The 22,663-nt window shown below is 39.3% G+C and overlaps 1 protein-coding gene across 1 annotated transcript; it reads left to right on the forward strand.

The window, feature by feature from the left end:
• Window positions 1-1,194: 1,194 nt before the first annotated feature.
• Window positions 1,195-10,288, forward strand: LOC141696949 (putative leucine-rich repeat receptor-like serine/threonine-protein kinase At3g14840). Its single transcript, XM_074501109.1, has 24 exons — window positions 1,195-1,324; window positions 1,490-1,664; window positions 2,324-2,398; window positions 2,518-2,586; window positions 2,706-2,777; window positions 2,870-2,941; window positions 3,295-3,366; window positions 3,458-3,529; window positions 3,618-3,689; window positions 3,785-3,856; window positions 3,940-4,011; window positions 4,160-4,231; window positions 4,525-4,590; window positions 5,879-5,944; window positions 6,053-6,088; window positions 6,256-6,293; window positions 7,211-7,584; window positions 7,767-7,962; window positions 8,119-8,265; window positions 8,397-8,515; window positions 8,597-8,807; window positions 8,917-9,154; window positions 9,340-9,490; window positions 9,614-10,288. The coding sequence occupies exons 1-24, from the start codon at window positions 1,210-1,212 to the stop codon at window positions 10,007-10,009; spliced, it is 3,048 nt and encodes a 1,015-aa protein (XP_074357210.1). The 5' UTR covers window positions 1,195-1,209; the 3' UTR covers window positions 10,010-10,288.
• The last annotated feature ends 12,375 nt before the right edge of the window (window positions 10,289-22,663 follow it).

Genomic DNA, 22,663 nt, shown 5'->3' on the forward strand with positions numbered 1-22,663 from the left:
AGTTTGTTTAAAATGTAAATGCGGTTTGTTCCGTTTTTTTAGAGAGGAGTCCTCTCAAACTTTTTGTAAATCTTTTTTAATTAATAAAATTTATAGAGGTACCGTCCTCTTTTATTTATTTAACACATATTATTATTATAAGTTCAGATGAATATTTAATATAATTTTGGAAAAAAATAAAATCGAGACAATTATCGGCACAGTAGTTAGTTGTTTACAGTTTAATTGTTATAATACTATAACTAAAATAATTGTGAATTGCACAAACATATAGTCTAAACGAGCTGCTTGATTTTTATAATATTATAATTAAAATAATAGACAATTGGCAAGTGGCAACTGGCAAGCATTTATTCTTGACTTGAAAATCAGCAAAGTACAATTCTTCACTTTTGAGTTCACTACCCGTCTCACCCCGCCTGACTCGCCCCGCCCCGCCCCGCCAGCTAATTTCTGCATTACTGTCATATATCAACCGGACCCGTCTAGCTCGTAAAATTCGCGAGCTGCACGCGAGCTCGACTTTGCTGGACCGGCACTAACCCGGCACGGATCGTACAGTCAAACGTGCCGTTTACGAGTCATGTGTCAAGGAACTCGGCCCGCTGAAAAACTGGCACGGCACGTCCGGCACACTCGCTTGGCCACCACTAGTGACAAATGACAATAGACAATATCTAATATCTTGACTCATGCTGCTCAGTGTTTCACCGGCTTCATGTGCAATATTACTTCGAAACCATTTAGTACTAATTTAAGTGGTAAAGTAGTACTTGTTCGTACAATATTAATCCTTGCATGCATGTGATACGATAATACTGACAACTCAACAAGTTGATGAAAGTAAACGGTTTAAGAGCTAGTCATGAGGAAGATAATTTAGTCAAACAAACACTTAATTGTTTCTTACTTCACCTAATCACAATACATAACACTTAATATATGAATAACCATCTATGATTGTAGGAAATTAAGTCTTGAAGCTATTCCAAAGTCCACTCTTACTTTACAATTGCTGAATCATCACATTCTTTCTTGCTCTTCCCCTGACAGTGATTAATAGGGTGAAGGAGAAGAATACATACTCACAGTCAACTTTAAGACATACTCGCAGAGCTATCTCTGATCACAATCATCAATGGTATTCATATAATTCTGCCCCAGGGAATTATATCAGTTAATCTGATCACAGCGTAATCATAATAAGTTATGTTTTCCACGGGACAAGCACAGCGTACTAAGTATTCTATTTCTGCAATATTAGTAATTCTAACATTATTTGCAGCACTTTCTTCTGCAGCTACTCTTCTGCCTCATAATGAAGGTTAGTAGTTATTTTACATTGTTTTCGGGGGCCTGTGCGGTGGCTCACCGGCGCTCCCCCAGCTCCTCCTATGTGCATTTCATGACTCATGAGCTATGATGGCTGATGAATCTTTATCCTACTATCATCAACTCATGACAAAGCTTTTATATTATAATTATGCAGTAAAAGCTTTACAAGAATTTGGGAAAGCACTGGGAAAGAGAGACTGGAATTTCAGTGCAGATCCATGCAGTGGAGAGTGGGGATGGGTAACGTTAAACCCATTGAAAGGTTCGGAGAATGCAGTTACCTGTAATTGCTCTTTCTCCAATAACACCGTCTGCCATGTCGTTAGCATGTACGATTACTGCTTCTTGATTACTCTTCTTCCTCCTCTTCTTTTCTTTTTTTAATAAATTTGATTTAGCACCGTGTGTTAGAGTAACTACTCGTGTTAGAGGAAAGGCCCAACTGGATCTTTAATTATATTCTAACATATCCTTATTCAAAAACCCATTTATGAGTCGAATAATTGATCATGGACACTCATATTTGGGGTAAACTAAGCCCCCGGCCCAATTAGATCTTATATTATATTCTAACACCGTGTTTACCTTTTTGTTAAATACTCGAGCATATTTCAATTACCCTACATCTTGTTATGATTCAAATTCATTAAGAATTACGTTTACTACAAAAAAATATTTTTATTCTTTTCATAAACTATACTCCCTCCGTCCCATTTCATGCGACTTGGTTTGACTAACACGCTTTTTAAGAAATTAAAGATCGATTCTGATATGGAGCATATAAATGAGATAGTGGATGTTAAAGTAAGTATATTATATGAATGTATGGTCGTTGTAATCTTAAATGAATGCTATAAACGAGAGGTTCCTTCTGTTTGGGACATCCAAAAAAAGGAAGGAGGTCCCGTAAATTTTTTGTGCTAGTTCGGTATTTCGATAAATGAAAGTTGTTGTGATATTAATAATTTGGTTGTTTGGCAAAGTGCAGACTTGCAAAGGCGCAAAATCTGTCAGGCAGACTTCCCTCAACAGAATTACTTGGACTCCCATTCCTACAACAAATGTAAATCAATCTTCTTCTTCTTTTCAAATCTAATTTCCACTATCACTTATTCTTCTAACACTGTTGTTATCAACTTACAATATTTGATTTTATTTGAAATTTTTTAATGGCGGGAACAGTGACTTCACTCGTAATTACCTCAACGGTTCTCTCCCTCCAGAATGGGGTTCTTCCCAACTAGTCAACATGTATGAACTTACATTTATTTAGTAGTTCTTATTTTAATGTGCTTTAAAAAAAATTCGCGTATATGAAATAGACCTGGTTCTTATGATATTTCTCTAACTGTAATAGTGTTTGATCACAGATCACTCATTGGGAATCGCTTGACTGGTTCAATTCCAAAACAATTCGGAAACATCACTACACTCGAACAATTGTATACTCATTGTTTTTACTTTCTGCATATGGACATTTGATTTTTTTTTACATAATTCGATGTTTTGAATTTTATTAATCTGTTGTTGGCAGAGTTCTAGAGTACAATCAGCTGTCCGGACCTATTCCCCCAGAACTCGGAAATCTTCCTGCTATAAAGAGAATGTAAGATTTAATTTTTAAGTTTTAGTTCTATGCATTACACGGTTTGTCTAGTGTGTGCCCATTAAGCACTAAATTCTATGAATTTGAAGTGTTTTTATTGGAGGAATTGATGTAAATGTAGGGGAGCCCATCAACATTTATGATTGAAAAACCAATCAAATTTTGATACATATCTTCTTATTGTGTGCCCACGAGCACACCATAGAAAATCCCTTTAAGTCGTTGGCGGAGTTTGTAACTTAACATAGTATCAGCCAAATCAAGAGGGGAAAAGGTTTCCTAGTTTCATTTTCACACCTTAACATTATATCTTGCATTGAATGATTAATTCTTTGATTTTTGTTGTTGTAAAGACTTCTTTCTTCAAACAATTTTACTGGGGAGTTGCCTGTAACACTTGCAAAGTTGACTACTCTGAAAGACTTGTGAGTTCTTTAATTTCTACATTTTTCTCTCTTGTTCCCCTCTTGTTTTTATGTTAATAAGCTGTTGAATTTATTGCCTAAACATATGCAGTCGGACCGTGGATAACCTTTTCACAGGAAAGATACCTGATTTCATACAGAACTGGACAAATATTGAAAAATTGTGAGATACCAGCTTGTTGTTTATCTATGTTTGAGGTCTTTTGGTATTTTTATGCTTGCTAACTGACGTCAAAACTTGCTAATGGCAGACTGATCCAGGGTAGCAATCTGAGAGGCCCGATACCTTCTGGCATTGCTCTTTTGACTAAATTGAATGACTTGTAAGTTGTACAATCTGATTCTAGATTCATTATGCATTAAAGGTACATAATGTTTCTGCTTCTAATCTATTTTTCTGTGATCCATATATTTGCAGGAGAATCAGCGACTTAAATGGAAAGGGAGGAACTTTTCCACCCCTTGACCGCATGATTAAACTCAAGACACTGTATGTTGCATAATCTGATTTATCTCATTTAGTAGAATTTTTTTGATGTCCACAAAGAGTATTGTTTAATTTGAAATTTGTAGGATACTGAGGAGTTGCAATATCGTTGGACCATTACCAGAGTATCTTGGTGCAATGGAAAAACTGCAAATCTTGTTAGTGGATCCTTTTCCATTCTTTCTTACTTATTTAGTTTGCCATTTCTCAGAAATCAGAATGACCTGTCTGAGTATTTGGTAGAGTTTACTAAGATGTCCTTACTCATAGCTTCATGGCAAACATTATGTTATCTTTTTCTTGCAGGGATCTGAGTTTCAACAAAATCAGTGGACAAATACCAAAATCTTTTACTGGCCTGTCTACCGCTGACTTCATGTAAGATTCGACTTCAATATACTCGTCCTTCTTCGACTTGAGCCTTGAATGCTTACTTATCAATGTAGGGTGGATAGTCCTTATGTAATATTACCTTTTTACTCAATTATGTCTAAAAGAGTTTTATGTTCTTGTGCACTCCGTCAGACCAAGGTTATTAATGGCCTTCACATTATGCTAACCCCTAAACTATATTTAATTGTCTGATCGATGAAATGAGTTCATAATTTAGAGCTGCAAATTGTGCAGTCTGAGCTATGAATAACGCTAATTGTTTTTGGTTGTTAATACAGGTATTTAACTGGAAACTTGCTATCTGGACCCGTCCCTGATTGGATGCTAAATGGAGGAAGTGCAATGTAAGATTCTCTTCTAACCCCTTCTGCTAAAATATGCCTGAGTGTGGCTCTATCTCCATATTTTCCTTTTATCTCATTTTAATTGCACTCTGAGCATTCAAGAAAATTATTAGATTTTATATATAGCTAATAGCTACAAAGATTAAGGAAGTTGATATGAAAAATACTTAGATATATCTATGATATTAATCATTCTAAAATTATTAATAGAGTAATATGTGTTTAGCAGGAGATCTTATTTTCCTAACTTGGTGTTTTATAACCTTTGGATGATGAAACAAGAGGATCATGATTTAAACATCTATTCAAATTGAATATATGAACACATAAATACTTCTAATATTCAAAATTGATATCCAAATACAAAAGTGTTGGAGGACTTTATATAGGGAGGCCTAATTAGGTGTGTTTGTACCTATATTTCACAGAGGATCTAAAATTAAAAGTAGTAATAAGCAAAGAACTAAGTGAGTAGAGGAATATATGAAAAAGGACATGAGAAACAATATTCTAAGTGGCTTGTCCCTTGTAACATAATTCTCCGACATATTAGGTAATTCTTATCAGCACAACTGTATACTTATGCCTAGCTAGAAGAGTGAGTGAGCAGAAAAGGAAAGGATAAGAAGAATCCTAAAAGAATGTCGCGATGTCGTTTGAACTTCTTTAAGCACTAAGCTTAAATGAGGTTATTCTTGTTTTGAGTATATTCTCTTGTTATATATAAATGTTATATACTTGATCTGTAGCTTGCATGTGCATATGATCATATCACATTGTGAAATAGTTATGATTGGTGTGCTAAGTTTGGTTGCCGTCACCCTTCTGTTTTGTATTAGTATGCATGATATAAGAGAATCAAGAACTTGAGCTGGATGAGTTTTGTGGTTGTGTTAGTTTGATCACAGTGTTTACTTGGCGCATCCTAACAACTGAACAATCTTTTAGTCATGCATCTCTCAGGTTATGTCATGCTACCAGTTAAAACCGAGATGCACCACATGCACATAGGCTGAGGCCTAAGATCATGACTGTTGCCTGTTAAATTCTGATCATTATCATCCTCATGCTTGAAAATTTAAACTCGCGTCTAGCCCCTTTCATAATAAAGATGCATCGGCTGAGATCATGACTTTTATCTGTTAAATTCAGTTCAGTATCATCTGCATGCTTTAAAATTTTAACTTGCGTCTAGCCCCTTTCATAATAAGCCTGCATAAAGGCCAGATTCCTGTTCTCATTTTACTTCTATGATATAAAGAAATCAACCTGTAACTTATGTGTACAGTGATCTTTCATATAACAATTTGACGATTGGAAGTACCGGAGCCTCACACTGTCAACAAAAGAACGTGTATGTTTACTTCCTTTGGATTTAATCTTTTAGCTTTTGCTTCTTACTCCAGATAACTTTAAAATCAGATATGCTCAGACCTCAGAGTGTGCTTGTTATTTCATGCAGAAACTTGTTTACGAGCGCTTCTAAAGGAAATGTATCGTAAGTACTATGTACACGCTTCTTGTTATGATTCATTGTTCAAATCACAAGTTCACATGATATTGTCCAATTATGCTCTCTCTTGAATGTTACTTGTTAGTGGAACATTCCAAATGGTAGAGTTACTGTAAAGTGTTTCTGAATATCTTTCTTCTTTTCCTTTTCAGTGGAATAGCTTCATGCTTGAATTTTGTTTGCCCGCGAGGTAAGTGGTTTTGTATAATTGAGTCTTTTTAGTTTAAATTGTGTTTTGCACCTATTACTTGTTAATTAATATTCACAGGGTTAATACTGGCAAAAGTTATATAGAGTTTCAATGTAACATTTTTCAATTTATAAGTTACTTAAAAGATAAGCCAAATGGGGAATATTGGAGCCTACCATATACGTAACTTATTTTAATCATTCTACAATATTGGAGCCTACCATATACGTAACTTATTTTAATCATTCTACCTACTCTGCGACTATTAATACATAATCCTATTAAGCCCTTCTCCTAAGACGTTAAGATTTTACGGGAAGTCCCTGGTAACTTAACATGGTATGAACCATCTTAGTATCTTACCTTCAATATTTCTCACTTAAATTAATTTGGACACTATGGTCGATTATCAATCTTAAAGATGAACTCCTAGTGAACCACTCACAACTCAAAATTTGAGGGGAAGTGTTGAGATATGATATATGATTCTGGTCTCCTGACACGTTAAGGTTTTAGGAATGTTGTTAGTGACTTGGTCTTAAGAAAATAGAGATAATAAATGATTTCACTATAATGTAAGTTATCTGGTAATGAAGGACAAGTTAAGTAAAGAACGTGATACTGAGACATTTAGCAAAAAAAGAAAAACAAGGTACTGAGAAAAAATTTAGTGTTACCAAGTAAGTTATTATGGGTGGATGCAGCATTAGAGGAGTATATTATGCCTTTCACTACTAGAAATATTGCATTAGATATTGGTTATTAACTGATGTCTTTTATTTTTCAAACTGATGAAAGTGTAGAGAAAGGTCAGGGTCTATGACATCGTTTTTTAGCCGATGTTAAAAGTGAAGATAGACATCGGTTTTCTTGTATATAGCAATGTTAACTGAGATATATCATGTGGATTTGTACAGATTGGTACTCTTTCCATATAAATTGTGGTGGACAAGAACTCAGTGAAGGAACTACACATTATGAAGCCGATACACTAGGCGGGCCTTCAAGTTTCTCCCGGAGTGGGACTAACTGGGCATCCAGCAGCACTGGTCACTTCTTGGATGAAAATAATTCTAAAGATGTATATACTTGGAAGAATACCTCGAGGCTCTATGGGAACCTGTCGACCTTGTACACCACTGCAAGACTATCTCCGATATCACTGACTTATTACGGATTCTGTCTACTTAATGGAAACTATACAGTACTGCTTCAATTTGCAGAAATCATGTTTGCTGATGATAAAACCTACAGCAGCCTTGGAAGACGTATATTTGATGTTTACATTCAGGTGAAGTTCACATATATTTACTGTTCTAGTAAAGCTAATGTGAATATATCATCACAGAAAATAATAATTGAACTTGATAGTCCTACAGGCTACAGTCCTACTTTAAGTTCTTAGCACTTGCTTCGACAGTAGAGTTAAATCCAACTATCGTTTGCTGAATGAGTATCACCTCTATATTTCAGGGAAAGTTGGTGCTGAAGGATTTCAATATTGCAGCTGAAGCAGGCGGGGTTCGCAAAGAAGTTGTTAAAAGATTTACTGCGGTTGTAACCAGTAGTAGCTTGGAGATTCGCTTTTATTGGGCTGGGAAAGGGACGACAGGCATTCCTACTAGAGGTGTATATGGTCCTCTGATATCAGCTATTTCGGTGAATCCTGGTAATTTCAAATCTTGTTTCTGTTAAGTTTTTTTTTCTTAATTCTGAAGTAGGGTACTTGCTGGAGGAATGTATGTTGTAAATTGTGATCTATTATAGCTAGTAGTTATTGCCACAACGTTTAATTATCACCTGTGTACTGTTTTACGATATTCAGATTTCATTCCACCATCGGGTAAAGGAGCAAGCATATCGGTAGGCACTGTCGTTGGGATTGTGGTTGCAGCAGTGTCTGCTGTCATCCTGGTTTTAGGAATTCTTTGGTGGAAATGCTGCCTGCAGAGAAAAAACAGAACCGACCTAGGTAATTCATATGATTATATGTACTAATACATATGTTTTGACAGCCTTGCATATTGTTAAAAGTTTGTCACAATCGAATTACAGTTGCAACTTATCATATTCTTGATGTTACCTAACTCAGTTCTTCAGCAGATCTGAAGAGTCTTGACCTGCGTACTGGTTCATTTACATTGCGTCAAATTAGAGCTGCAACTAATAATTTCGATGTTGCAAATAAAATTGGGGAAGGCGGGTTTGGTTCTGTTTATAAGGTACTCTTACTACTAAACAATACTAAGCTTTCACAATGTAGCTCTTGTTGGGTTAAACCAATAATTCATCTTGACCTGTAGGGACTTCTGTTGGACGGAACCTTAATTGCCGTGAAGCAGCTTTCTTCAAAATCAAAGCAAGGGAACCGTGAGTTTGTTAACGAGATAGGCATGATCTCTGCACTGCAACATCCACACCTTGTCAAGCTATATGGCTGTTGTATTGAAGGAAACCAGTTACTGCTAGTGTATGAATACATGGAAAATAATAGTCTTGCCCGAGCTTTATTTGGTAACTTGAGTTTTTGCTTCACAACTTCCAGTACAATTCAATACATGAATAGCTTGTGTACATGAAACATCCAAATTGAGTACTTAAAGTGTTTATATATGGTCTGCAGGTCCCAGAGAATTCCAGCTAAAATTGGATTGGTCGACAAGACACAAGATTTGCACTGGTATAGCAAAAGGTTTGGCTTACCTCCATGAAGAATCAAGATTGAAGATTGTTCATAGAGATATCAAGGCCACAAATGTGCTTCTTGATAAAGATCTTGATCCCAAGATATCCGACTTTGGTCTGGCTAAACTGGATGAAGCCGAAAATTCCCACATTAGCACTCGTGTTGCTGGAACATAGTGAGTGTTCCCAACATACTTTTCTTGCTTTCATTTTAACTTGATTTGTTGTTATACTAACCTATCTATGCACGCCTTCATCGACAAAAGTTAATTCTGATTACTGCTATCCTGCAAGAAAATATTTGTCAGTGAAAAGCTTGCACAGAAGTTGTGACTGTACTTGGTAATTTTTAAATTTGCAGTGGTTATATGGCACCTGAATATGCAATGCGCGGTCACCTGACAGACAAAGCAGATGTCTACAGTTTCGGGATTGTTGCACTGGAAATAGTAAGTGGGAGGAGCAACACAAGTTTCAGGGCAAAGGAGGAGGCCTTTTATCTTCTTGACTGGGTAACTAACTTCATTTGCATAAAATTTAAACACTTTTCTTGTCTGCATTTTTTATTTGCAAAGCGGGATTTGAAAATCATTTAAATTTCCAATTTACCTTTTTCTCGTCTACATGACTTGAAGGCCAATGATCTGAAGGAGAAGGGCAACCTCATGGAGCTAGTCGACGAGAGATTGGACTCAGAATATAACAAAGAGGAGGTGATGGTGATGATTAATGTTGCTCTTTTATGCGCTGATGTAATGCCATCAGTTAGGCCACCTATGTCATCAGTGGTTAGCATCCTTGAAGGCAGGCCTATAAATCAAGAATTCAGTTCAGATGCAAGCGAGTTAAATAACAAAACAGATTCCAATGCAGTAAAGGAGCCAAATCCAAGCATCGATGATGGACGTGTCCAGAGCATGTCAATCCATGATTCTTGGACTGCTTCTTCCACATCTACTGCTGACCTCTACCCTGTTGATTTCGAGTCTGAATACTGGAAAACCCGTGATCGAAAAAATGGTGAGAACTAAGTAGTCTCAGACTCTCAGTACATTTCTGGATTTCGTTGTGCAAATTAATTTTTCTCTTGTTTGAGACATGCTCTTAGTTTGTCTGGTTGAGGTACACATAGTAAAAGCATAAGTTATGTTACTTTAGTTATAAGCTTGTTGTGGATTGCAAATTTGCAGTAGCAAATTCTGGTGTTTGATTTGTATATAGAAGTTGAAACTGGTAAGCAGGCCACTAATGTGCAGCCCTTGTTCTCATAGATTAACTGTTATCGCTCCTGTAGCCCCTGTTTAACTCTATTATTATCAGGTCATGAAAATGAGTGTTTACATTTCAATTAACTCGGAATGTTATATTCTCGGTTGATAAAAATTACTAACGCCCTATTCGGGAACATGCATTTTACTTGAAATAGTATGATTTGAATTTTTTTTTTATCTAAAATTTGATTATATTTCAAGTGAAATCCAAATTTAAATTAATTGAATTCAGAATTTTAAATGAAATCGAAGTTGAGAAACCAGAACAAGTCAGTTATAGAATTTGTAAACTTGTAACCATAATTGTAATCATGGTTTTTATAGCAAACTCCAAGAGTTATTCTGTCATCCCTCCTAAGTCATATTTTAACAAAACTAACATAAAAATCATCTCCAACACTCTCCTTGTGTCTCCTTATATATTTAAAATCTTCAAAAGCTTCGTCTTTATTGAGGAGCAAATGCTTACTCAACCAATTTTATATTAATATTGATAACTCCTGGTGGTGGGGCTGCTCCTCCGACGCCGTGTCTGGGTCCTTCGCCACTGTGGAGGTGTAGTTGTTGTGGGGCTCCTACAAAACAACACCGGAAGGGGGGTTTGGGTCCCGCGGCGCCTCCAGTGTGAGAGTAAGAACTCGCTTTTGGGAAAGATGAAGATATATATGAATGCAAGGTGGCTGTGTGTGTATATGAGTGTAAGAGGGTGATTAACCCCAAAACCTTACCTTCTTGGGCTATTTATAGTCCAAGGATGGGGTTTTGGGGTTGGTACCTTTAAATCGTAGGCATCGGTTCTGGGAGCGGAGGACACCTGGCTGGAGTGGATGTTTTACACGTGTCAGCGCGGGATTGGCCGAGGGATGTTCTGAGGATCATCTGACACGTGCCCTGATTATTCCCACGATTGATGGGTGACAGTTATCCATGTCATGTGTTTGGGTAAGTGCCTCACGTGCTGGGATTTCCCAAGGTTGGGATTGCTGGACTGGGATAGTCAGGACTGGCGGTGCGCGGGACTGGATTGGGTTAGGAGTCCAGGACTAGTCCTTTCAGGAGCTATATGGAGTTAGGAGTCCTGGACTGGTCCTTGCAGGAGCTATATGTACTATCATGTGCCCCCACTCCCTTATGCAGATTTTCTGGATGGGGGAGTAAATTTGGGCTTGTTTGAAGAACGTGAGCTTTTGATTTGTGTCTTTAGAAAAATTTGAGCTTCTCTTGCCCCCAGTCCGGATTGGGCTGAGTTCGGCCAATCAGGACTAAGGTTGGTTGTTCTTAGAAGAATTTGAGCTTTTCTTGCCCCCAGTTTGGATTGGGCTGAGTTCGGACAATCAGGACTAAGGTTGGTTGTTCTTAGAAGAATTTGAGCTTCTCTTGCCCCCCAGTCCGGATTGGGTTGAGTTCGGCCAATCAGGACTAAGGTTGGTTGTTCTCAGAAGAGTTTGAGCTTTTCTTGCCCCCTAGTCTGGATTGGGCTGAGTTCGTCCAATCAGGACTAAGGTTGGTTGTTCTTAGAAGAATTTGAGCTTCTCTTTCCCTCCAGTCCGGATTGGGTTGAGTTCGGCCAATCAAGACTAAGGTTGGTTGTTCTTAAAAGAGTTTGAGCTTTTCTTGCCCCCAGTCCGGATTGGGTTGAGGTTGGCCAATCAGGACTAAGGTTGGTTGTTCTTTGAAAGAATTTGAGCTTCTCTTGCCTTCCAGTCCGGATTAGGTTGAGTTCGGTCAATCAGGACTAAGGTTGGTTGTTCTTAGAAGAATTTGAGCTTCTCTTGCCCCCCCAGTCCGGATTAGGTTGAGTCCGGCCAATCAGGACTAAGGTTGGTTGTTCTTAGAAGAATTTGAGTTTTTCTTGCCCCTCATTCCGGATTGGGTTGAGTTCGGCCAATCAGGACTAACGTTGGTTGTTCTTAGAAGAGTTTAAGCTTTTCTTGCCCCCAGTCCGGATTGGGTTGAGGTTGGCCAATCAGGACTAAGGTTGGTTGTTCTTTGAAAGAATTTGAGCTTCTCTTGCCTTCCAGTCCGGATTAGGTTGAGTTCGGTCAATCAGGACTAAGGTTGGTTGTTCTTAGAAGAATTTGAGCTTCTCTTGCCCCCCAGTCCGGATTAGGTTGAGTCCGGCCAATCAGGACTAAGGTTGGTTGTTCTTAGAAGAATTTGAGTTTTTCTTACCCCCCATTCCGGATTGGGTTGAGTTCGGCCAATCAGGACTAAGGTTGGTTGTTCTTAGAAGAGTTTGAGCTTTTCTTGCCCCCAGTCCGGATTGGGTTGAAGTAAGTGTTCCGGAGTTGGAAGGTGAAACGGTCTTGGGTTTTTTCCCCCAATGATTTGAATTATTACAGTTGTCCTTTTTCAAAAGACGTGCCGTAATAAATAACAGTAGTAATTACCTTGTATATATGTATTGTTGTGTGTGTATTTCTTTTTAATGGGCGGTCAGGATCGTGCCACGTGGCGTGGCCTTTCAGTTTTCACCACGCCTATAAAAGGCGACCCTGCCCTCTTTCTTTCTTTTTTACTTTTCTCCAGTTCCTTTTTTGCTCTCTTCTTCTTCTTCTTCCTGCTTTGTTCTCGGTTTTGGAGAGGAGTTCTCGAGTGTTTGCGAATCGTGTTGTGGTCGTCCCCAACCACTCCATATTATCTGCTATTATAAGCCTCCTCTGTCTCCATTATTTTGTTTACGTTCCTTGTAAACCAGTAGTATCATTGATTTCTTTTGATGTGTTCCGTGTTTTGTGGTTTTGGTTGATGTTGCTTGTATGTATATATGTATCCATGAGTGTATATCTCTATTTTGGGTTAAATATCAAAGTAGTCACTGAAGTGAAGGTCATATATCACTTCCTTCACTAATCTTAACGGGGTATCATTTTGATCACTAAAGTCATATAAATATCAAATAGATAACTCTAAAAATGCGATATAAAGTAAATATTATCATCTGTTATGTTCTACACATTTTTCTTTAACGCTACTATAACTAAATGAAAAGTTGTGAACTCTAGTATTTTAGATAATATATCTAGATTTAAAAAAAATTATTTACTATTTATTTTAAATTTTCTAGTTATTTTATCTTACTTAATTAAAAATAAATAGTAAATAAAAGTTTTAAAATTTAGATATATTATCTAAAATACTAGAGTTCATAACTTTTTATTTGATTATAGTAGCGTTGAAAAAAAATGTGTAGAACTTAACAAAAGATAATATTTACTTTTTCGTCACATTTTTTGAGTTATCTATTTGATAATTATACGACTTTAGTGATCAAAATGATACCCCGTTAAGATTAGTGAAGGAATTGATATATCACTTTCACTTCAGTGACCAATTTGATATTTAACCCTCTCTATTTTTGGTGGGGTTTTTGGCGTTTGATTTTGTTTTGACATGTTTTTGGGATTAGGGTTTTTTGTTGAGTCCGGACTTGAATACTTAGTCCGGACTAGTAGCTTTTTAGGTGGTGCAATGTTGTTCTTGTGTTATTCTGGTTTGGGTCCGGACTAATAGGATAGTTCTAGTGTTTTTGTAGTCCGGACTTTTGATGGTGGTTGTTTTGTTTGTGGGTTTATGTTGGCTTTTGAGTTTTGGGTCTCCGGACTGATTTTTTGTTTTAACTTTAAATAAAATTAAACATAGGGTAGTCCCGACCATGTAGTTTTTAAGATAAATAAACTGTAGGGATTTAGGCTAACCTTTATAACTTGTTTTAGGTTTATGGTCCGGACTAAAGCTCGTGCAAATGCCTACATCACCTGCTATCCGGGACCGTCAGGTTCAGATTTAGATTCTTCCAGTGACTCGGAGCGCACTGATATGGGAAAGAAGGCGTCTACCTCGTATTCCGGCGCTATCACTAAACTGACCGTAGGTAGAATATCCTCTAGGAAGGTGTCTTGCACTCCGGAGGGCTTGTGGGTTGACACTCCGGGGTATTTCATCACCAAAAGTGAGGAGATAGAGAACAACTTCTATTAAAGAAGTATAAGGTCCGAGTATGTGAGGCAGCCTCATGCTGCTCCGGGGCCATACGATAAGGCTGAATTCGACAGAAAGTTCGCAGGGAGTATTGTTGCCGAGGAACCTTATGAGTTGAAGGAGGAGTATGCTATTTTGGACCATGCGGCACAGAATCCTTCAATCCGGGCTGCTTTCCATCTCGACCCCCAGATTGAATGGAGGTGACCTGAGCCCGGAGAGAAGATATATCAGACCAGCTGACGGGTTCATTCTGGTGTGGCTGGAGCATCTGCGGTCCGGATGGAATCCACACTGGCACATTTTCTTAAAGCATCTGTGCAAGTATGAGTACCAGTTGTCTCTTATGCAAATAACTCCGAATGGGATTAAATGGATGACCTGGTTTATTGCCTCCTGCAACCAGTTTAAGGTTCAACCTACTTTCAAGTTATGGCATCATATCTTCAGCTTGGTCCGGTCTAGCCAGATGCCATTGTATGAGCTTCGGTTCCGGGCTTTGGAGTGCGGTTACGGTGGCTCTTACAGGCCTGTCATTCAGCGGTCCTCATTGAAGCACTGGAATGGGGAGCTGATTATGCTGAGGGGTTTGGATTTGCATTACCTTCCCTATATTGCTGCTGAGGGAGTCCAGACTAGGTTTCACAGGGATGTTCTCCGGGGAGATGCCATCCGACTAGTTTTTGCTTTTTGTGAATGTTTGGGTTTCCAGATGACCTGTGATATCTTTATGATGTACAGAACTATACATAGGATAGGGTGTAAGTTATTTGTTTTTGTGTCTGGACTGCTTTCTTTTGTTGTGCTGCTCTGTAGTGGTTGATTTTTGTAATTTTTTGTTTTGACTTGTCTTTTGCTTTGTCATCTTACAGGTTTACCGCATTACAATCCAGACATATCTTCCTCGGCGTACACTGATGCCTTGAAGGGTTTGGGGAAGGCTTTCAAGCTGCCTAAGAAAGCTGCAGTTGGTGGGTCCGGATCCAATGCTTCTGTGGAGGAAGGGTCTCAGAGCAACGCTGTGTCAAAGCCTGAGTCCGATGCGAACGAGAGGGCTCCAGAGCAGAATGTTGATGCAGAAATTGGTGATGAATTTGCGAACTTGGAGGAGCTTGAGCCTCCCGGGGAGGTTCCAGAGGTTGAAGGTGGCCGGAAGAAGAGGCCCCAGACTGCTGGCATTAAACCTCCTCGGGCTCAGAATATCGATGTTGGTGCTGGGTCTGGAGTTGATAAAGGAAAAGGCTTGGATGTTGAGAGTCCAGAGAATCGTAGTCCGGAGCTTGAAGTTAAAGTTGCTCGTTTCATGGCTGGGATCCCTACTCAGGATGACTGGAAGAAGATGAACCGGCCCGGATTCAACGCAACTATGAAAGAATGCTCCCGGCTTTGGGGTCAGGTACATTATTTTTATGTTCTTGTTTGCTTCTATTCCTTTGCCTTAGAATAACTTTCTAAGGAGTACGTTTATTCTTTTGCAGCTTGGCGGTTATATGGCCGGATCTGCTTCTCAGACGTATCATGAGCTGAAGGATGCCCGGACTTCCATTGTTGATAAGGATTCTGAGATCAAGAACTTGAGGGATCAAATTATTGTTAAAGATACTTCTATGTCCGGACTCAATAAGCACCTTACTGATGTTACGACCCGGGTTGAAAGTGCTGAGAAGGAAGCTGCGAATTTAAAGTCTGAACTGGCTGAGCTCCGGAAGCAGCTTTCTTCTTTAAGGCCGGAGTCTGAAGTCATTGAGGCCTTCAAGAATTCTGAAGAGTATGACAAGGCTATAGCCAATACTGGTGCTCCGGAGATCGGTCGTTGCTGGGTTGTTGCGGAGAAGCACATAAATACCAATCCAGAGGCGGACTGGGATAACTTTGTTCAAGAATTTATAAAGGCTAAGGAAGATATAGAGGCTGGACTCAGGGAGCCGGAGCCGTTTGATGGTCCTTGTCCCAGTTTCCTTCCTCCCAATGCTCCGGGGTCTTAATTTTCTCTGAATTGTAATTTGATGTTGCTTTAAGACTTTTATTCCTTTATTGTTGTAATTTTCGTACTTGGCTTCGGGCTGACTTTAGTCCGGTTAACTTTTGAATGTTTGCTTTAATTGTTGTTATTTTAAGCTTTGTTTCTGTAGTTTATTCTTGCCTTAGAATTTTTTTCTAAGTTAAAGTTGTTTGCTCTAGTCCAGACTTATGTTTAGTCCGGACTAGTGGCTGTTTATTTGTACTTAGAAAATAATTTTTAGTAAATATGTTTACTCTAGTCCAGATTTATAGTTGGTCCGGACTAGTGGTCACTTATTTTTACTTAAAAAATAATTATAAGTAAATATATTTGCTCTAGTTCAGACTCATAGCTTGTCCGGACTAGCGGTTGCTTAGTTTTACTTAGAAAATAATTCTAAGTAAATATGGTAGCTCTAGTCCTGACTAGTGTGTTGTCCGGACTAGTGGTGGCTTCTTTACTTAGAAAATAATTTCTAAGTAAATATTGTTGCTCTAGTCCTGACTAGTGTGTTGTCCGGACTAGTGGTGACTTCTTTACTTAGAAAATAATTTTAAGTAAACATGGTAGTTCTAGTCCTGACTAGTGTGTTGTCCGGACTAGTGGTGGCTTCTTTACTTAGAAAATATTGTTGCTTTAGTCCTGACTAGTGTTGTTCGGACTAGTGGTAGCTTCTTTACTTAAAATATTATTTGTAAGTAAATATTGATTGCTCTAGTCCTGATTAATCTCTTGTTCGGACTAGTGGGGGCTTTTTTGTTTAGAAAATTATTTCGAAGTAAATATGGTTGCTCTAGTCCTGACTAATCGCTTGTCCGGACTAGTGGTTGTTTAATTGTACTTAGAAAATAATTCTTAGTAAATATGTTTGCTCTAGTCCAGACTCATAGTTGGTCCGGACTAGTGGTACCTTATTTTTACTTAGGAAATAATTCTAAATAAATATGTTTGCTCTAGTCCAGACTCATATTTTGTCCGGACTAGTGGTTGCTTATTTTTACTTAGAAAATAATTCAGAGTAAATATGTTTGCTCTAGTCCAGACTCATAGTTGGCCCAGACTAGTGGTCGCTTATTTTTACTTAGAAAATAATCCTAAGTAAATTTGTTTGCTCTAGTCCAGACTCATAGCTTTTCTGGACTAGTGGTTGCTTAGTTTTACTTAGAAAATAATTCTAAGTAAATATGGTTGCTCTAGTCTTGACTTATAATTTGTCCGGACTAGTGGTGGCTTTTTAGAAAATTATTTCTAAGTAAATATGGTTGCTCTAGTCCTAGCTAGTGTGTTGTCTGGACTAGTGGTTGCTTAGTTTTACCTAGAAAATAATTCTAAGTAAATATGGTTGCTCTAGTCCCGACTTATATTTTTTCCGGACTAGTGGTTGCTTATTTTTACTTAGAAAATAATTCTAAGTAAATATGTTTGCTCTAGTCCAGACTCATAGTTGGTCCGGACTAGTGGTCGCTTATTTTACTTAGAAAATAATCCTAAGTAAATTTGTTTGCTCTAGTCTAGACTCATAGCTTGTCCGAACTAGTGGTTGCTTAGTTTTACTTAGAAAATAATTTTAAGTAAATATGGTTGCTCTAGTCCTGACTTATAATTTGTCCGGACTAGTGGCAGCTTCTTAGAAAATTATTTCTAAGTAAATATGGTTGCTCTAGTCCTGACTAGTGTGTTGCCTGGACTAGTGGTTGCTTAGTTTTACTTAAAAAATAATTCTAAGTATATATGGTTGCTCTAGTCCTGACTTATAACTTGTCCGGACTAGTGGGTAATTTTAATGATTATAAAAAAGAGAAATGCTTTTCATTAATCCGAAGTTTCTTTCATACAGATCATAAGTAAAAACAAACTGGTTGCTTGCCATATTGGCTACAAGATTTTGGTTGCTTTATTTGTTTTCTCCTATTGGTAGAATTTTCTTAGACTTAGTCCATGCCAAGTATTTGGGACTTCTGAGCCATCCATGTTCAGGAGTTTGTAGGTTCCTGGCTTCAGGACTTCTTTGATCTTGTATGGTCCTTCCCATTTGAGCATTAGTTTTCCAGTGTTTGCAGGATCTGATGCTTCTGTGTCTCGAAGGACTAAGTCTCCCACTTGGAATTTTTGACTCCGGACTTCTTACTGAAGTGCTCCCTTGTCTTCTCCTTGTATCTTTCCATCTATTCTACAGCTTGGTCCGGACCTAATCGATCAACTCCATATTTGTTCTGAGTCCTTCTTCATTGGCTTCTTCGTCAAAGTTTATTGCTCTATGAGAAGGAGATCCCACCTCAATAGGAAGCATTGCTTTTGTGCCATAAGCTAGTTTAAATGGAGTTTTTCCGCTGCTTGTTCTGGGGGTTTTCCTGTAGGACCATAGTACGCTTGGCAGCTCTTCTGGCCATTTGCTCTTGCTTTCTTTGAGTCTCTTTTCAATACTCCGGAGCAGGATTCTGTTGCTGACTTCTATTTGCCCATTTCCTTGGGGATATGCTACTGATGATTTTTTGTGCTTGATCCCGCGCTCCTAAAGGTAGGACTCGAACTCTGATCCGATGAAGCGTGGTCCGTTATCTGATACTAGGACACGTGGAATCCCAAACCTCATCAAAATATTGTCCATAAACTTTATGCAGTCCTGCTGGTTTATGGACCTCATTGCTTTCGCTTCAACCCATTTGGTCATATAATCAATTGAAACTAACAAGTACCCGAGGTCTCCTTTGGCTGGGGAAAGGGTCCCATTATGTCGATACCCTAGACAGTAAAGGGGATTGGTGATAGAACTGATGAAGGTAGGACTGGGCTGATCCAAGACACGTTGCTGAAGAGCTGGCATTCCTTGCATTTTTTTACGAACTCTATTGCATCCTGATGAATGGTTGGCCAGTAGTAGCCTTGTCTTATGATCTTATGAGCTAGGGCTTTTGCAGACATGTGATCTCCGCATATCCCTTCATGGACTTCCATTAAACAGTATTTTGCTTCTTCTGGGCCGATGCATTTTAGAGTAGGAGAGGAGAAGGTCCTGCTGTATAGTAGTCCTTCTTCAAGGAAGAACTTGGATGCTTTGGCTTTCCGTCTTTGGCCTTTCCTTTGTCTTCTGGGAGCTCCCCTTTCTCTAAGTAGTTGATGAAAGGAGTCATCCAGTTCTGGTTGCTTTCGATCTCCAAGACTTCTCCGGAATCAATAGATGGTTTGTGGAGTTCTTCAAAGTAAACTGAGCAGTCCAGGTCTGATGAGTTCCGAACTAACTTGGATAGAATATCTGCTTCCTCATTTTCTTCTCTACATATCTGCAGGACTTGATACTTCGGGATGAAGCTAGGTAACTTTGAACCAGTGCCTGATATTTTGCCAGAATAGGGTCATTTGCTATGTACTCTCCGTTTGTTTGCTTGACCACTATATGGGAGTCGCTGTAGATTTTTAAGTCCTGGACCCTCAGAGTCCTGGAGAGCTTTAGTCCTGCAATCAATGCCTCATATTCTGCCTGGTTGTTTGTTGCCGGGAAGCCGAAAGATATAGCTGTCTGAATTATGAATTCTTCAGGACTTTTTAGTATGAGTCCGGCTCCTGACCTCTCGCTTGTTGAAGAACCATCTACTTTCAATATCCAGGCCGGATTTGCATCTTGATTTATCTCCGGATCTATGTTCATTGGCTCCGGTTCTTCTTCCGGGAAGTTGCATTCGATTATGAAATTTGCAAGTGCCTGAGCTTTAATAGCAGTCCTAGGAATAAAGATTAAGTTGAACTGGCTTAACTCCACAGCCTAATTGACTAGCCTTCCCGAGACATCTGGCTTATGAATTATCTTTTTGAGATGCTGATTTGTGACTACTTTGATTTCTCTTCCTTGGAAGTAGTGCCTGAGTTTTCTTGAAGTTGTGACTAAGGCGAAGGCAAACTTCTCCAATCTTGGGTATCTAGTTTCCGCGTCTTTAAGTACTTGACTTCCATAGTAGACTGATTGTTGTTTTCCATTCTCTTCCCTTATTGGGGCAGCTCCTACTGCTTGTGCTCCCGCTGATAAGTATAAGTAGAGGGGCTCCCCTGGTTGAGCTTTAGTTAGGACTGGTGGCTGAGAGAGGTAGGATTTGATTTCCTCAAATGCCTTTTGGCACTCCGAACTCCAGTTTACCTCTTTCTTGTTGCTTACTCCTTTGAGTAAATCGAAGAATGGTAAGAACCTCTCTGCTAGCTTTGAGACAAATCTCATGAGTGCTGCTAGGGAACCCGCTAGCTTCTGCACGTCTTTTTGGGTCCTGGGAGCCCTCATCTCCTGGATTGCTTTTATCTTCTCCGGACTAGCTTCTATTCCTCTGTTGTTGATCATGAATCCTAAGAACTTACCTGCTCCTACTCTAAAGGTGCATTTCTCCGGGTTCAGTTTGAGTTGGTTCTTCCTCAGGTTGTCAAAGCACTCCTTCATATCTTCCACGTGTCCTGGTATAGTTGTTAATTTGGAAATCATATCGTCGACATAGCATTCCAAGTCCCTCCCGATTTGGGACTTGAATTGTTCATGGCTCTTTGGTAGGTGGATCATGCGCTTGTCAGTCCGCAGGGCAGCATCACATAAGCATAGACTGCTCTGTGAGTTATGAATGCTATCTTAGGTATGTCCTTCGGGTTCATCTTGATCTTATTGTATCCGGAGAAGGCGTCCATGAAACTTAGCATGATGTGTCCGGAGGTGGCATCTATCAATTGATCAATATTTGGGAGAGGGTATGGGTCCTTCGGGCATGCGTCATTCAGATCAGTGTAGTCCACACACATTCTCCATTTGCCGTTGGGCTTCTTCACCATAACAACATTAGCTAGCCACTCCGGGTATTTGATTTCTTTGATGATTCCTGCTTTGAGTAGCTTCTCAACTTTTTCGTCTATGGCTTTTTGCCTCTCCGGGGCGAAATTCCTTCTCTTCTGCTTGACTGGTTTTCTGTTGGGGTTGACATCCAAGCCGTGCATTGCTATGGACTCATGTAGTCCGGGCATGTCTCTTGGACTCCAGGAAAAAAACATCTTTATACTCCCGGAGCAAGGAAGTTAGTCTTTCTTTGAAGGACTCCTCGAGTCCTGACCCAACTTTCACCTTCCTGCTAGGACTGCTTTCATCAATCTAGACTTCTTCTGTTTCAACTATAGCTTCGGTTTTTGCTTGTTCTTTGTTTGAAACAATTTGATGATTTCGTGCTTCGGAGTTCTTCTTCAGGTAGGAGCTCACCTGCTCTGATTCTTTTGCTTTGGTTGCTTGCATGTTAGGACTAGCTTGGTCTAGGACCTGATTTGCTTTGTCGACTACCATGACTTGGTTGCTTGCCGGTCCTTGCGGACTTGGCATGTTTATTTCTTGGTTCGGACTCGATTCAATGAGTTGTACCTCTTTTGTTGCTCCTTCCCTTGGTCGGGGTCGGTGCTTCTTGATGCTTTATTGTTTGCGAAGGACTGTGGCCTTCCTTTTGTTGTCTTGGTGGGTTTCTGCCATTATTAACCCCTGACTGTAGCATGTTTCGACAACTCCATAATCTCCTTTTATCTCCCCGACTCCTGTCGGGGTTGGGAACTTGATTTTGAGATGGGAAATTGAAGTTATTGCTTGCATCATAGTTAGAGCTGACATGCCGATAATTCCATTATATGATAAAGAAGTGTTGATGACATAGAACTTTATGACATGAGTTACTTGGTTAGGAGCAGTTCCAAAAATGACTGGTAGATATAAAGTCCCTTGAATCGGGACTAAGTTGTGTCCGAACCCGTAGAGTGGATCCTCCCGACAATCATTTGAGCGGACGCTCCCTAACTGCATTCGATCCACTGTGTGCTTGAAGAGAATATTTACTAAGGAACCATTGTCTATGAGCATTCTTCTTACTTCATTATCAAAGATGTCCAGGGTGACAACTAAAGCTACATTGTGTTGAGGGTTGACTCATTCATAGTCCTTACTGCTGAAGGATATCACCAGATCTGGGAGTGATTGGATTGAGAGCACTTCTTCGCCCAAGTCCGGGCTCCGAGATGGGGAGTGGGAGCCTCCTAGGACTACATTGACTACGTTCTTTCCTCTCTTCTGAGCTTCCCCTCTGTTATTGTTGTCCCGGACTAAGTACTTGTTCATGTTTTCTTTCTTCACTTGGTCCTCAATGAAGTACTTGAGTGATAAGCAGTTCTCAGTCTTGTGTCCATGAGTCTCATGATAATCGCACTGCCTATTATAAGGCCTGCTCTCTGGAGGAGTTTGCATTGGCTTCAGAGGATAATAGAAAGGTTTATTTTTTACCTCCTTCAAGATTTCTTGCCGGGTCATGTTGAGAGGATTCCAATCCGACTCCTGCTTCGGATCCCGGGGCTGTTTCGCGGGTCCTGGGTCGCTTTTAGACTCCGACTTAGGACCCAATCTCTGAAAGACTTGAGTAGTTGGCCTTTCTTGATTC

The sequence above is a fragment of the Apium graveolens genome, chromosome 11 (assembly GCF_009905375.1).
Source record: "Apium graveolens cultivar Ventura chromosome 11, ASM990537v1, whole genome shotgun sequence".
Taxonomy (NCBI): domain Eukaryota; kingdom Viridiplantae; phylum Streptophyta; class Magnoliopsida; order Apiales; family Apiaceae; genus Apium; species Apium graveolens.

Coding starts and splice junctions, on each gene's coding strand:
- LOC141696949 (XM_074501109.1), top strand. CDS start 1,210: ATGTTTTCCACGGGACAAGCACAGCGTACTAAGTATTCTATTTCTGCA. Junction 3,530..3,617: donor TGGACAAATATTGAAAAATT/GTGAGATACCAG, acceptor TGCTAATGGCAG/ACTGATCCAGGGTAGCAATC. Junction 8,516..8,596: donor GGTTTGGTTCTGTTTATAAG/GTACTCTTACTA, acceptor CTTGACCTGTAG/GGACTTCTGTTGGACGGAAC.